Source organism: Strigops habroptila, chromosome 3 (genome assembly GCF_004027225.2).
Source record: "Strigops habroptila isolate Jane chromosome 3, bStrHab1.2.pri, whole genome shotgun sequence".
Classification (NCBI taxonomy): Eukaryota; Metazoa; Chordata; class Aves; order Psittaciformes; family Psittacidae; genus Strigops; species Strigops habroptila.
Window position 1 is genome coordinate 84,490,802 of NC_044279.2, and position 16,106 is coordinate 84,506,907.

The window sequence follows — 16,106 nt, forward strand, 5'->3', positions numbered from 1 at the left end:
CTTCTGCCGTCATAGGTAAAACTGCCTCCAAAATGAGTCCAAGTCTTCAACCGAAAATACTTGCTTTTTTATAATCACAGGAAAGATTTTTAAAACTCTTTTCTTCTTACTTTTGAAAAAAAGGCTCAACAACTGGCCAGCTTAATAAGGAGGCCTTAATAGAGCAGAATATAAGCAAAGTTTTTACAGTCATAATGCATCTCTTGTCTGTAGAGTCTGAAAAAAGAAGTGCTGACAGACCAATAGCAAAGTGAAAGTCAGTACTAGGATGAACTGAAGAATAAACAGTTTTCAGTTCAAGGCTGTGATTAAAACAAGGAGATCTGCTGTTGTCTGAGAAGAACTTGTGTTCCCAGAGAAGAAATGTAGAACTCTTCTCCTCTTGACCTAACTCTGAGACTGACAAGTCGTGGTGACGTGATAATGAGCTTTTCATATTTGAAGTAACTCAGAATTACTGGCATTGCCCTGCTACAGGTGGATGGTAGTCCCTCTCATAGCTCTGAAATATTCCTGCTCTATAAAAAAAGGAGGGAAACAAACCAGAACTTCTAGATGTATTTATCTGGCTTTACTGTTGTGTGCTGTAGGAAAGAAAAGATTGTTTATGAAGCTTGAAACTTGAAGGGAAGATTGAAGTTCAGTCTACATCATATATTTTTTTTTTAAATTCAGTATTGCCTTGTTGGTTTAGAGGCAGGCCCTCTGCAAAATGATGTAGAATGACTTAATTTTTCTTTTACAAGCTAAATATACTGGAAAAATTTGTATTTTGTAGACTCACTTTTCAGATGTTCCTGTCTTGAAATTGGAAAAAGCGTCATGGATAAAAGTTTATAAGTTGAACATCAAATATGTCTAACTAAAATAATAAAAAATCCAAACTCTTCTCTCTACCCTCCCTCCCCAGGTTCTAGCTGTGGAAATGTAACCTGTCTTCTGAAAGTCAGACAAGTTTTTTCTCCTAGGCATGCTGCTGATAGTACTTTTAGTGACTGTTCTCGTTATGTCATTGTCAATGTTGGGGCTAACCCTTTATTCTTAGCTATAGTGTTTAGGGAGGACATATGGTACATAAGTGTATAGTACCTCATACCTGGCTTATACTAGCTCATGAGGCCGTAAGAGACTTGGCTAACAAGAATGGGTAGCCCTGAGCATTTTTACTTGGAGTATTCAGTTATTTAGGATTGTGGAGACATGCATGAACATGATTGCATTTGTTGAGGAGGACATAATTCCTATTATGTATTTGCTTTCCAGAGTAAAAATCTGCATGCAGAATGTTTGTTAGTAGGAGAAATACTAATTAGCTACTCCTACAGGGATCAGCAGAAGTGGGCACTGAAGATCACCCATTTAAAGTAAAGGATGTGTAGTCCTGATTTTCATTTTCTTGTTTTGTCATAAAGGGACTGCATCAGTGGAATAGGTAATGCCAGTCCCAGGAAAGACACTCACATTATGTTGTATATTCCTGGGGGAAAGCACTGTAGGATATATTATGCTAGTGCTCTGTTTCTGTCTTGGGAGACATTTATCAGTATTATTAACAGTTTCATGTCAGATACTCTGAAAAAGTTTCCCACCTTCAATGGTTTCAAGAGCTGAGTCAATGATGTACTTTCTGGTTTACTTCTGTTCTCTAGAGTGCCTAGGCCTGAAGAGAATCTATGTCTATCTTTTGCTATTTTGTTTTGTAACAAACCTCTAGATCTATCACAGTACAACCATGTTGACTGAAAATACATAATGGAAATTCTTTATTTTTTATACATCAATATTAGAAATTTTTTTGGAATCTTTAATATTACTCTTATCTGCCAAAGAGTTTGTTTTTTGGCAGTGATTGTTCTTAAGCATCAGACATGTTTTTGCATTTATGATATGAAACCTGGTTGTTCTTTATCATAATGAGGTATTATGAAATAGGTTGCATAGCAGATGATCTTTAAGGTCCATTCCAACCCTAATGTTTCTATGATTCTGTGATTTCCAGAGCTGCTCAGGAAGTTTTAGTACATCTTGTTGCTAACAATTTTGATTTTTGCTTTATGCTGTTGAGAAACCTTCAAAAACTCCTTGCATAGTTGTGTACTAATAGTATTTTTAAATTAAGTTTTCATGTATCTTTATCTATGGCTTAAAAAAGAAAGAAGAAAAAACAAGGTATAACGACTGTTCAGTGAGCTGTGAGTGGAGACAGTGTTCTGATGGCTCCTCTATAATGAGTTAGAGGGTTTCTGCTAAATAAGGAAGATGAGGAGAAACACTGATTATTTGCCTTCATCTAGGATAACACTTGTAAAAATAGCAAATTCTAGGCTTCCCATTGCTTTGCATGTTGAAAAATTTTGCTAAACTTTTAGCCAGGAGTTGGCAAAATACGTACTTGGTATAGTAACTACGTATAGTTGAAGAGTATTATAATGTGTACATAGCGAGGTGATGTGGTTAACAGTATGTTATTTCTGAAGTTCCCTGACTGTGGAGGGGTTTTATTTGAAAACTCATTGATCTTTTACTGCCTCATTGTTTTTTGTTGTTGCTTGAAAATCATTTATCTTCTCAAATCATAATAGAAGTGCAGTAGTGAAAATGATAGAAATTATTGCAAACAAAACTTTAGGATAAGAAGGGCAAATCCTCCTGAAACTCAACAAATGTCAAATTGTGTTTTAAACCATAATGATATCATGTAAATTTATGGAAATGATACAAATATTTCTTACGTATAATATTCTTACAAATGTTTCTTACTGGAGCAAAGAGGCAAAGAGGCAGAAAGAGACAAATGACTACCTAAAAATAAATTTAAAAAATCCATGAAGCCTACAAGTTCTTCTAAGAAGTAACTTCTAAAAGAAATTACTTCACTGTTTTTCCTTTGTTGAAGCAGTAGAAAATTGCATTTTACTTGAGTAAAAATGGTAATGACTTCACTTTGTTAGCAGGATGCTCTCCTGTTGCCAAGACAAGGACTGAAGTGATTCACTGAACAGTAAGAAGCAGTATCAGTGTTAAACCTCCACATAACAGCATATTAAATTGCATCCCTATTGACCTTGAAAATTTTTCTGAATAGCTACACTGAAACTATTTTAGGCTAAGACAACTTAGACTCTAACACCTTTTAGCATTTTCTTGTGTCATCCAAGACAAACCCACTTTTCTTTCCAAACCAGCAGAGAATGAGAGGTTGAGGTGAGAGTGGGCATTTATGGTTGGTTTATGGGGGAGAGAAGCAGGTTATCTAGGCTTGGGAATGTCTCTGGGTACTTGAGGCACTGCTGTGTTGCTAAGCTTCACTTCTATATATTACACATATAATACAGAATAAAGAAAAAAGTTTTTTGGTGCTTCAACAGGTAGCATCAAATGGGCTTTAATATGCAGTGTACTGAAATCAATTTCCATTCATATTGGCCCTTGAAGTGAGACCAAGGCTGGGATGATTTTATCCTTTATGAGCTATAGCAAGGAAGTAAGTGTACATCCACATGTGCTTCACTGCTGCTGGAAAAAGTAGCTTGTGCTTATACAAGTCTGTATCTTGTTCATATGGATCAGGAGGCTACATGTCAGACCTCTGTCCAGGAGAATAAGAGTTGGAGGATAGTCCTTAGATTATGGTGATCTTTCTTTGTGATATAACTTCTTGGAAAGTTTTTTTGGGATATGGGCACCTGATTTCCAGTTTAGACTGTGGATTTCTGAATGAGTGCTGTGTTGCAGATGTTTAACTTGTAAGTTTAATCAAGAAGTTAACAAATAGAATATTCTCTTCTACATTCACAGCAGTGATAAAGAGAAGGTTCATTGTAATGATTTTTCTGAAGAATCACATCTTTTTTTCTCTCAAAATATGCATGCAGATTTTGAGAATACAACATTTCTTCCTCTCTCCTAGGTAATTCTTTGAGTTTTAAAACTATTAGCAATATTAACCTGGCCTCTGCCAGAAACTTCAACGATGTCACCACAGTTTGAACAGTAATACTGCTCTAACACTTAAAAATTATTTCATCTTTGACGTATGAGTTTGCCTCTACTGGTCTGAATGAGAGAGGTTACTCAAAGCAAGTATTTCTTGTTTTGGGAATTCTTTGAAATTCAGGAAGATGTCTCTTACCATTTAAGTTTCAAAAGATTAAGCCTATTGCATCTTTTTGCTTCTTACCATGAAGAGAGTCTGTTACAGAAGTTCAGATAAAACCTGTGCTCCTTCTCACTGGCAGCCATTTCCACTGGATACCATTTTGCCTTTGGCTATAGAGTTTAATTGCACATTTCTGGCTACATTGTTGTCATGACTACTTTCTTAATTTCCTAATGACATTTTTATGTGTGATGTTCTTTCTGTTCTCAGGACCCAGCTTTTCATTTGTCTTTGCTGCTTTTATTCATTATTCTGAAACAATAAGCATTAGTGTATTTCCACAAAAATATGGTCTCTCTAAACACTGTTTTTCTCTTTATAAGGTGAGAGGACTTTCAGGTGTGATCACTGTGATGCTACTTTCAAAAGAAAGGACACATTAAATGTTCATATTCAAGTTGTACATGACGGACATAAGAAATACAAGTGTGATCTCTGTGACAAAGCTTTTGTGACACCCTCAGTCCTGAAGAGTCATAAAAAGGTGAGTAGAATATGTTCCGTCATATTCATTCGTTCTGTGTCCTTAAGGTGGTAATAAACATAAAATCCACAGGTGCTTCCGCATTCCTGGCTTTTCAGTAGAAAGCTATGATGGTGCTTCATGTCCTGAAATGCTTGTTGCAGTAGTGGGATTCTTGGTGGCATGCAGAATCTGTCGTGGGTGCATATGTATAAATCCAGTGTAGGTACTCCAGCATTCGATGTGTGTCAGGACTTGATGCACTGCTCTTGCCATACTCCTTCCCACTGATCTCTGCGGCGGAATTGGGGTAAACTTGAGAAGAAAGCTTGCTCACTAGTTGGGCCTGAGGTCAGGTTTATGTTGCAGCAAAGAAATGAGAAGAAAATAATTGAATCAAGGGCAAATCAGCTGAGATGTTGCCACCAATGCAGATTGCAAGAGTTTATTGAAAAACATAATGCATACAGTATTTGCCATGTAGTATGCACTTCATATATGCATGTAAAATTTGAGTAACAAAACTGAGTGTAACTGAGTTACTTGGTACAGTATTTTCAGCACATGATTATGGTGAGTACTGTGCATTACAACACAAATCTGTATTTAAAATTGAGTTAAAAATGTAAGGGAGTCTTCCAGTGTCTCTCCAGCCGTATGTGTTACAGCTGTGGGAACTAGTACAAGTCTTTTGAGCCTAAATCAGCTTACAGGCAGATAGCAGACTATTGAAGTTTCTAAGATAATGGATGGCACTGTCTCCTTAATGTGCAAAAAGTATTTGCAAGAAGTGTTGGAACCAACGAGGAGTGAGGTCTCTTTGGTTTCTTTTGTGGTCTTTTAAAGATCTTGATCTTCCATTAAATGTATGTTAATGAATTTTCTGTCTGTCTGCCTTCAGTCTGTTTTTATTGCTGCTTGTCCCATATTTAATATGCATTAAGTTACTTAGTAATCGTAGTTGCTATAAAATAAAGTTTCCTGTGATTGAGTGACTTAACTGTGTTAACCAAGATACATTCGTCTCAGGTATGTTTAGTGGAAGATTTTTACCTGTTCTTCAGAAGAACTTGAATGACATGGGTTGCCTTGTTTGTAGACTTCAATACATGTACAGTAAAATGATTGAGATTCAAATAGCCAGGTTCATTAGTTGTTCAGCCTGTTAAATCAGTTGAGTTTTGCTGTAATAGAGAGAGAACTTTATAAGATACTCTTTCTCAGAGTATTAAAACACATTTGTTTTTCAAGCCTGAATATATTGGTCTAAGGAATTCAAAACCAAAAGGTATACAAAATAAAGTTGTGATTTGTTTCTCATTATGTTCTTGGGGAGCAAGACTTCAGGGAGGCATAGTATCATTCATTAGGCAAACTGATTTCTTTGGGAAGCAAGACTGCTTTTCAGACACACAGTCCTTTTCATCCTTATGTACTTGTTCTAATCACTTGAGTTAACAGACCTAGCTTATAATACTGATACATTGAGTACAAATTAACTTTTTGTGAAGGGTCTCACCACGACGGATTGTAAGATCCAAAAGTCAAAATATTACCTGGAATCATTGATGTGCTCTGCATAAATTTTTAAATATTTCCCCAGAGTCCTTTCTAAAAAATTCAGTATGACTTATTATTTCCATTAAAAATGGCTGTGTGTACTTGTATTTTAAAGGAAAACACCTAGTGTTTGTCATTTATCCCTGTTCTCTCTTTGGCATTTCCTTCTTAATTGTAATTGCTATTGCTCTGTGCTGCTGTCAGACTAGGACTAGCAATATGTTTGTGAGCCTTTTAGTTGTACTGTATTGCTCCCAGAGTCCTTTCTGGTAGTTTGAAAGGTATCCCCAATTCTGGTATTCCCCAATATTGCTGTTAGAGAGAGATGTGATTCCTAAAGAATTCTATCCTAATCAGGAAGGATTTAACATTGATATCCCTAATGTTAGGGAATAAAAATTGTGCAAGTGCATCCAGTGTTGAAATGACATCTCATTTACTCTTCCTTCAGCTGCAGCGTAATATATACGATGTGAGATAAGGTTTTTATGATGTAATGAAGACTTTTATGTCACTTAAGTGTCTTTCATAAAAATAAGAATTAATTTCTCTATCTGAAGAGAATCATGTGCAAAGCTTGAAACCCAAATAGTCAGCTGCGCATATGATTTAATGTGTTATCTTTCCTGTCCCCATTTAAATGAACACTTATAAATAAAGTAATCCAAAATTCTCCACTAAAAGAGCCGTCACAGTTATAAGGAAAAATTATTCAATAGGCTGATAAATCTTCAGTTCAGAATAGGGTGTAGAATGTATAGTGTGAAAACTGGTGAGAATCTGTGTTTGTAACTTGCTTCAAGGTGCTCTTGCTGTTGACCTCCCAGGTTGGATGGGAGAGTTTGTGATTTTTTTTTCATTTTTTTATTTTTTTCATTTTGAAATAACTCTTCTTATCATCAAGGTGCTCTAGCCTTAACAGCTTGATTTCATAAGACAAGCTCAGTGTACGATTCAGTGTTAGTGACAATTACAATATTATTCTTGTGATAATTCTCTAAACGCAGTCTGACTCTAGAATTTAACACAAGCTAGGTAGTGTCCAGTGTGCAAGTTGTGTTGACTGGATCACTGAGAACTTGCACTTTGAAGGATTGTTGTCTGTCATACTTCAGATAAACTGATGGCTGTGTTTCATTTGTATGAGGCAGAAGCCATATGCACGAATCTCCACAGAGACCTTTTAAAGCTCCAGTTCAAGTTTGCAACAGGGAGAGTTATGCTAGGTTAGGTTAACTATTTTCACTACATTTCATAATGTAATAAAATCCTGTGAAATTATAAACTGTTAAAAAGAGACCCATTTATGAAGATTAATTTTATTAGGTAACCAAATTAACGTTTGTTGGAAACCGCTGTCACAGATACCAGACTGAAAAATAGGTGTCTTATTCTTGCAATCACGAAAATAAATAGAGGTGAATTGGACATTTTTAATAGTAACTATTTTTAGGAAATAGTAAACTTAGGAACTGAAAAGCCATATTATTTTGCCATTAGTAAGAGAGTTAGAAATTTTAGAAGAAAATTGAAAGAATCTCTGCCTGGTATGATGGTATAAAATGTACAACAGAGATAATAGCGGTCAATGTCAATACGGTTAAAATATTCCATATTCCATTTCTTTTAAAGCTATGCTGAAGCTTTCATTCTTGTCTTTCTCCACCCCATGTAGACTCACACAGGAGAAAAAGAGAAGATTTGCCCATATTGCGGACAGAAGTTTGCAAGCAATGGAACACTAAGAGTTCATATTCGAAGCCATACAGGTGCAGTGTTGTTTATTGTAATGAACAGAGATGACTTTCTGAATATGTAACAAGATATCTATAAGTATGTTCATAATAAGTCTATCTACAAACAGAAATGCGAATTTACAGGTAGGCCTAACACAGCATCTTTTTCAGACATTTTACCTGCTTAATATGTAAAACCAGATTCCATTCTCAACTATGATTATGTATGAGAGTGTGCGTGTATGTATATGAATGTTTATATGTATATACAATGTGAGTTCATCTTTCTGGTAACTAAGGTGTTTTGAAACTCTGACTTCATATTAATGTGACTTTGGACCTTATCACAACGTGCACGCTACCCAAATGAGAATGTTCTGCTTTGTGTATGCTTTACCTCAAAATTTATTTTCTGTTGCAACATCTGACTCATTCTGCAGGTCTCCTAATGTTCCTGGGTCTGAGTTATGCAACTTATTGCCACCCAGATTGCATTACTGTATCACTGTCGTGTTATATATGTGCATCTGTACACACACTGAAAATAAATCGGTCATGTTGTCAGGTTTCATTTTGTGAGCTTATGCTTTCATTCAGGTAAGTGGCAGCAACTGAAAGGGATTTCTTTGTGATAGTTTTTTTTCCAGTATAAAATGGTATAGATTTACCTTTGGCAGTCAAAGCATCAGTTAACAAATAGCCTTCCTATGACATTCCATTCACTTGGCATAAGCAAATTTGGTTTGCAGGGAGATGACAGGAATTTGTGCTTTTAGTCATTTGGCTTTCTAATGTGCTTGGAAAAGTCTGAATCACTTCAGTCTATCAAGACCACCTCTTAAGGTTACAGGTTTTACTCGTTTTTGATAGATTGTGGTTTTTGGATTTGGCTGCTATAGACACTAGCAAATTTTTATCCTGTTCCTGCAGGATAAAAGGCGAAAATTGACTTTTATCTTTAGCTTTTATACTTTACTAAATTCCAGTTTTGGAACATTTATCCTTCTTAGCAGCAGTAAAAAACCATATACATAGAAGCCTCGGTATATGCGTTCTGCTCATGGTGTTTACATACACTGTGTCATCACTGATAGAAAAGACAGAAGGTTAAAGCTGGCAAGACCCAAAATCTGTCCATTGCTCCTCTTTGTTGACATTCTTTCTTCTGCGCACCTTATCAACTCCTTTCAAAGCCTTTCCTGCACAGTCTCACCTGTTCTTTCTCTCCAGTCTTCTATCCTGTAAGCTGTGGGTTTCTCTTTTTTTTTTTCTTTTTTTTTTGACTTCCTGAAGATTCAGATCAAACATTATTCTAATTCTTCATTAAAATCTCTGGATTCACATTTCAACGTTTTTTTGTAGGCAAGTCTGCTTTATTGCCTTCGCTAGTGTGATACTTTTGTGTTTTCTTATTTCACAGGCCCTTTCCTTAAACTTCAGGTGTGTTTTCTGTGTCCTATGAATGTTATACATCAGTTTGCACAGAGTACAAAGGTCCTAGTTTTTCAAGTTGATAGTGCAGATAGCTCTTGGGGAAAATGCTTTATAGCTGTCTGAGTGGAAATGCTTTTCACACATGTGCTCCTACCAGTTACATTTAATGTTTCAGCTCTCAAGCAGGCTTTCCTAAATTTAGAAGTTAGGCTAAGCTGAGGTTCATGAAACCACACACCAGAGACCTCTAACCTTGACTATAGAGCCTTGCAAAATTTGTAGCCACTATTATACGAGAAATTGTAACTACAACTTTTGAACTTACTTGAAGTAGAAAGGCACTGAAGATTTTCAGGTCAGTTGTAAATTAAGTATGGTGGGACAAACTGTCTTGCCAGGATACGATACAGGTTGGAATGAAGGGAATATGCAGTGCAGAAACAACCCACTGCAGGAGGAGGGAGAGTTCAAGGCTTCTTTCGTTACCTACAAAGCTAGAAGCACTCATTTTGAAGAGGGTTGCTAATTCAGGAAAATGGATTAAAAAAATGATCTGTAAGTTACATGGCAAAATGCCTTATGTCAGGTTTAGCGAGAACATGCTGTAGTTAGATGCATGTTGGACTTTTGGAGAGGTGGTTTTGGCTTGTGCTGTACCTAAGACTTCAGCCAAGTTTTTCACGATCATAATAGATGCAGACTAATCACAAAAGGAAATTGTCGTCCAATGTTCAGTGGTCTTGAGGAAGCATAGCTTTCTGAGGAATAGTTTGCATCATTTCTAAGAAAGCAAGGGTAGTTGAGGAAGGGAATCCATGTCATCTGCAAACAGCACAAAAATAGTTGAGTACTCATTTAATGGCTTTTAGTAATAAAGTTCACTGCGTTGTGAAAATCCTTGACAACTTCTCAGGGATTTTTCTGAGTGCCAAGAAATTTTCAGCTCATCAAACAGTGGAGCCACAAACTTACTTTATTCAGTGATGGATGTTTGGTTTCAAAATGTTGCCGTATTGAATACTTCATGCTCTTGGTATCTATTAAATTCCGTGGTTTTGAATTGATCAGTTAAAAACTGCGCTCTCTTTTTATTTTTTCTGACTTCAAAGTATTGCTTTTCATTCTGAGCTAGAAGTGAAACAGCCAGCCACGGTCTGCTTTCAAGAGATGGATCATCTTTGTGAATAAGGCTTCAGCTGGGACTGAGCTTTGTTGCAGCTAAGCAGTACACCATAACTGTAAATATTGCAATGACTTTCACGTCCTCGTGATTACACCTGATCAGTGTGAGGTCTTGGTGCAGAGATAGGTGTTACACCACTTTCTGTGCACGTGGTCAGCTAGACTTTATTAGCTGCTGGGTTCTGTATTTGAAAAGTAAAGCCAGCAGAGCTCTTTCTAAAGAGAGTCGTGTATCAGTTTTTATCCTTTTTTATTTATAAAGCTGTTTTTGATAAAAAGTCGAGGTTGTTGGTTCTGCTTTGGAATTGTATTTTCATATGCCTAATAATCCATATACAAAAAGAGAAGCTCAATGGAGTTTTGGCTTATATTTAATACACAGCACGTGTTCTTCAGTATTGTTACTCACAGATGTATGCATGCTTCCTCGATAAGCAATTTTCTTCCCTCTTTTATCTTAGAGTAAGACTCTGTAAATGAGCCCTAACAGTACTTGGCCTTTTGCAGAAACTGAGCTCGTTTGGGGTGAGTGAACATGTCTGCATGTGCATGTACAGAGGGAAGGGGTTGATGTTTGCATCTGAACCTAGCATATTGCTCTGTAATTCATCATCTGGGTTTCAGCCTTGGCATGACAGAGACAGCGCTCTGTAGGTCAGCTGAAACACTATAGCACATTCTCCCTCTGCTGTATCCTGTTGGTTTATGACTTCTTAGGGTCAGAGGGAGCTGGGGTTAATTCAGCAAAAGAATCCTCTGACTGCGATATAAATTCCTTGGCTTGTTCATAAATTGTAAAAGAAATTCTATGATCTGCTCCTTGGGCTTGAAAACTAGGGGCCAGGAGGTTAATTACTTCCCTAAAGTTTCAAGCAGCTTCAGTGTTAACAGTTACTGGCTGTGGCTTGTGCAACTTCTCAGTTGCCTTTTACATAGCTCTTTGGATCTATTAATTGCTGTCTTGTGTGTTTGTGTGTGCATGTATTTGTGTGTATTTATGCGCATGCATGTCTGATATTTATACTGTTGCTTTCCTAATTAGTTCTGTCCTAACCCCTTCCATCGTTGTGATGTAGCACATCAAGTTGTTGTTACAGTAGAAGTTGTTGTGAGGTAGTTCATATTTGCAGGTAAATTTATTTCTGAGTTAAGAGAATTGAGTGTTTGAACTGTAATTCTATCCTTTATATGCTGTCTTTTATCCACTGCATTACGTAGGGACTGACAAGCAACAACTAATGACCATACACGTCTTCCAGAAAATGCTTATACATGCAAATATAGGTTAAAATGTAACCTTTGTTTTTGCTTTTTTCACCACAGTTAAAGTCCTGCTAGAAAGTCAGTAAGATTACGATGACTTTATTTTGTCCTAAATGTTTTCTGGAAAGATGAATGTTTCTATTCTATGTCATTTAAAAGCCATGGCTTAATGTGGCATTCTTACATGTTACAGTCTCTGGTATGTGGAAAAGCTGCTTTATTTTGCAAGCATGAGTTGAGAAGGTTCTTTGTTAATTTGCTTCCATATACATGAGTAAAAGGTAATGCTAAGACATTACATTAAAACAGCAAAAAGCATTTGGACCATAGACTTCCATAGCCTTTTTGTCAACAGTGTTAAACTTACCTTTTCAATTTCCATTTTCATAATCTAAGACTCTTTTACAAGCGCATGAAAACATTTCATCATACTTTCCACTGTAACTTTAGGTGCTGATTGCCTTCTTGAGGTGTCTCTCATCCTCTGCATTGAGGATCTGATGGTATGGTCCTCACTTTTCCACTGTAGTCACATTTCTACAGTTCGATTAACTAGGCATTTGAACATGTTTAAGATCATATTTATGGTCCAACTGTTTAAAAATGTAGACTTAAATTTTGCACTTCTATGTAAAAATTCCTGAGTAAGCAAATAAATTATTAGCTGTGGAGTTATAATAATGATCTTTGCTTATTAACAGCTGTTCAATCATCTATGAACATAAGACTTCGAAGGAGTTGAAGGAAGGAGTTGAAGTACAGTTTAGTTTAGTACTGTGTAAAATATGCCCCCCAAGTTTTAATAGCTAAACAAGCAACTGTTTGTTCATGTGCATAAGAAATAATGTACAGCCAGGGATCCTCGTTCTAGAAAATCTTCTGGCAAATTTCCTTATAAGTAATATATATTTTGTTACATTAAAAAAAAAAAAAAAGATAAAAGAGAAGCTTAAAGGAACTTCCTCTCATATCACATTGAAGTATGTAGAAAAACGTATCTGTATCCAGTCAGTGAACAGCTTGCAAATGTCTACAGATAGGTTGTTTCTATTCAGTAACTTATAAATGGTCTCTCTTTTATCTACCGAATTTAAAAAGGAACTTGCAGAAGGCCTCAAAGGTAAGGATTCTGCATTTCTAAACCTTTCAGTTTATACATCATTGTCCTGTTCATCTCCAGACAACAGTTAAATCTTTAAAAATACCTGTAAAGTTTCATGCAGCTGTCAGCTTCCTGTTTTCTGCTTCCATAAATGAAGAAATGTTCTTATAAGGGATAGATCATTTGAATGCTAGTGACATCCTTAGATCACATGAATTAATGATTGATTAATGCATCTACTTTAAAAGATTTGGTTGACCATTGGGTTCGCTGAAGTCATAGATACTAATGATCCATTCATAGGGAAACCAAAATTATTAATTCCACTGATAGATGCAAAGAATGAAACTGTTTTATTCTTTAAAGTAAGTGTGTTGGGTTTTCACTTGTGACTCAAATCTCAACATCACTGTAGAACTGATGAAAGACTTTGTAATAGTGGTAGTTGATGTTTTATTGTACAGATTCAGATAGACGCCTGATTTTGTAGGGTCCTTTACTAGTCTTTATGGTTCATTTAGTTACAGATAGCTAAAACTTCAATTATATCATGATAATTTTGCTGGGCCAGATAGGACAAACATTTTGAATATTGGTCTTGACTAGGTAATCTGAATTCTCTGAATAAACCCAAAAATTAGCAGAAAACAAACCTTCTCTGCTGTCAAAATACTACTTCTGCTCCTCAAAGAATAAGGCATGGCTAAGAACTTACAATAAAGTATTAATAGAAAAAAAATAAATGGTTAAAGCAACCTGCTTTTCTCTTACTTTGAAAAGAATAGCACTCGAGTTTTTTGTTACTAAATATATGACCATTTTTAGTGAATGGCAAATGCATTTGGTTTACTCACATAGAAACAATTCTGGTTCTCCCTGTGCCTGGAAAATACACAAGTGTTGGAGCTTGGTTAGAAAGCATTCACAAATCCGTAGACTTACTGACACTAATCATTGGTGAAGGGAAAAGAAAGCAGAAATATTTAATTTCCTGTCTTCAGACTCTGCCAAGTTTGAATGGTTGTTAAAGTGAAGAAAGAAATGTGTAAGAAATGTCTGATTGACCCATACGTGAGTACTGTACTTCCATTTTTGTCAGGCAACAAGACTGTTCTCAGAGCAGTCAAAGAGCCATCCCTTTCTACACTGACTATGAGTGTAGTTACATGTATATATGGTGTTTCTGGGTTTTGTCTCAGCTGGCATCCACAGGTGTTTTATCTTTCAAATTACCAGGTTGTTTGATTCTTGGCATGAGAAAGCTACTCGTGTGTGGGTACTTTTGTACCTTCTGAAGTGCTAAATTTTGAATGTTTAATGGTTGAAAATCTGGCAAGCCAGAATTTTGTATAGGCCAGCTCACTGTTTTTATTGCCTAGTCCAGGTGTCGTAAAGAGAGCAGCTAGCTGCTGGAATTGGCCAAGCTTCTTGGTTACTCTTCCATTATTTTCACTTCCTAGAATCCCTGGCCAGAATTATAAAAATGCTTAAGGGACCTGTGGTGTTAAATGCTTTTAAAAATACTGCTTGGTAACTAGAAAACTGCCGTGTCTACACAAGAGGAAATGCAATATTTTGAAGAAGTGTTTGTCTCCTCAAGGGCCATTTGACATGCTGTGTACCACCAAGGTGGTGAAATATACTGAATATTTTCTGAAAGTGTAAATATTTAATTTTCATTCAGTAATTGGTTTTCTGGCATTTTCTGGCATTTTTCTGGCATTTTCTAATTTAAGTTCTTTTGAAACCACTTGGTTCTTTGAGTTCCTATTTAACTTAATTCCTAATGAAGGAGAAATTCAGTTCTGTGCATCTTAGGATCTTTGTATGCGGACATGCTTGTACAGTGCCTTAACTGAATTCCATGCAGTTAAGGACACAAACTTCCTTTTTAATTTGGTGGGAACACCATATACAGAGCAACAGCAGCTGAGGATGAATGTGTAAAGCTGTCAAGTGCTCCGTATGAACAGATAGTGTTCTAAAGCATATGTCACAGATTATAATTTTGTTATATCCGTTAACCTTTTGCCCATCCTTACTTGCTGTTGAATGCTGTCATCACCCCAGATTATCTCTGGCTAAAAAAACCTTTTCGCAATTCCCGTTCTGGGCTGCCCTGTTGATCATCTGGTATGGAGTGTTGCATGTGTGATCCAGATGGCCCCCTTGCCTCCGAATTCCTCTCCAGGTGAACTGTTGTCTTTCCTCCACAGTTGGTTGATGGTGGAGTCTCTCTTTTTCCCCTCTACCCTACCCCAGTCTGAAGTTAGGTCTTTAAATAGGATTCCCCCCCCCCCCCCCCGAAAATTGACATTTTTAAATAATACACTCACATATGTGTTTATTCTTTCAAGAAATAATCTTCTAATTTTTATACTAGGTAATTCAACACGTGAAGAGGAGCTATTTCTAGAAGGTGGTAAACGGTCTGTGGAAGATTCTGAGGGATCGCATTGCCATAATTATTTGTTAATTTTTTATAGAAAACCATTCCTTTTAAGCTGCATACGCTGCACATGATCTGATGTTCACTGCAGCCTCTCGTAACTCTTTTTCTGATGTTTGTGAGTGTTGACCTAGACCAGTGGTGCTGAATACTCCAATGCACCAAGCATAGACATATTAAAACTATAAAACGCCTTCACCTTGATAATTTCACAGCATAATTCAAATTCTTCATTCCTTAATACAGCAGTTTAGTTCCAATGAAGACAGAAAGCCAGGGGATTTGTACATGATGGCTAACATACATTTAGCATTGTACACAAGTGAACAAGCAAGCCACATGGGAATGGCAACAGTAAATATGACCCCAGATTTAACAGAATGAAACAGAAGTAATGCCTGTATATGGTTTGAAAGAACTCTATGAGACTGCTGCCAAAACCGAATGTGGTCGTTCCTCAAATGTATACTTTAGTGTGCTGTTGAACATCTCTGTGCCTTTTTTGGTTTGCTGATCTCTTCCAACAGTTTTGTTGCAGTCTCTTCAGATTAGAACTATTTCTCCTTGTTGCATGTTTCGTTCATCTCATTTGATGGGATTACATTTGTCACCTCTAACGTACTTATTTGGTAGATCTTACTTGAGGTCACTGTTTCAAAGTAATTGCTAACATTGAGATTTATATCATGTTTCCACCTGATTTTGTAATTAGCTTTTTTTGAGGCTGAGCTGCCTACAGCGAATGCAAAATACAGTGT

At 36.4% G+C, this 16,106-nt stretch overlaps 1 protein-coding gene across 4 annotated transcripts in view; it reads left to right on the plus strand.

The window, feature by feature from the left end:
- PRDM5 (PR/SET domain 5) overlaps nucleotides 1-16,106 on the plus strand; it is an 80,677-nt gene that overhangs the window by 41,757 nt on the left and 22,814 nt on the right. For 3 of the 4 annotated variants that reach the window (XM_030480303.1, XM_030480305.1, XM_030480304.1), the window contains exons 12-13: nucleotides 4,483-4,643; nucleotides 7,858-7,951. In XM_030480303.1, the coding sequence (XP_030336163.1) occupies nucleotides 4,483-4,643; nucleotides 7,858-7,951 (255 nt within the window). Of the gene's footprint in view, nucleotides 1-4,482; nucleotides 4,644-7,857; nucleotides 7,952-10,995; nucleotides 11,863-16,106 lie in introns of those variants that run through there. The other variant, XM_030480306.1, reaches the window with a different exon arrangement.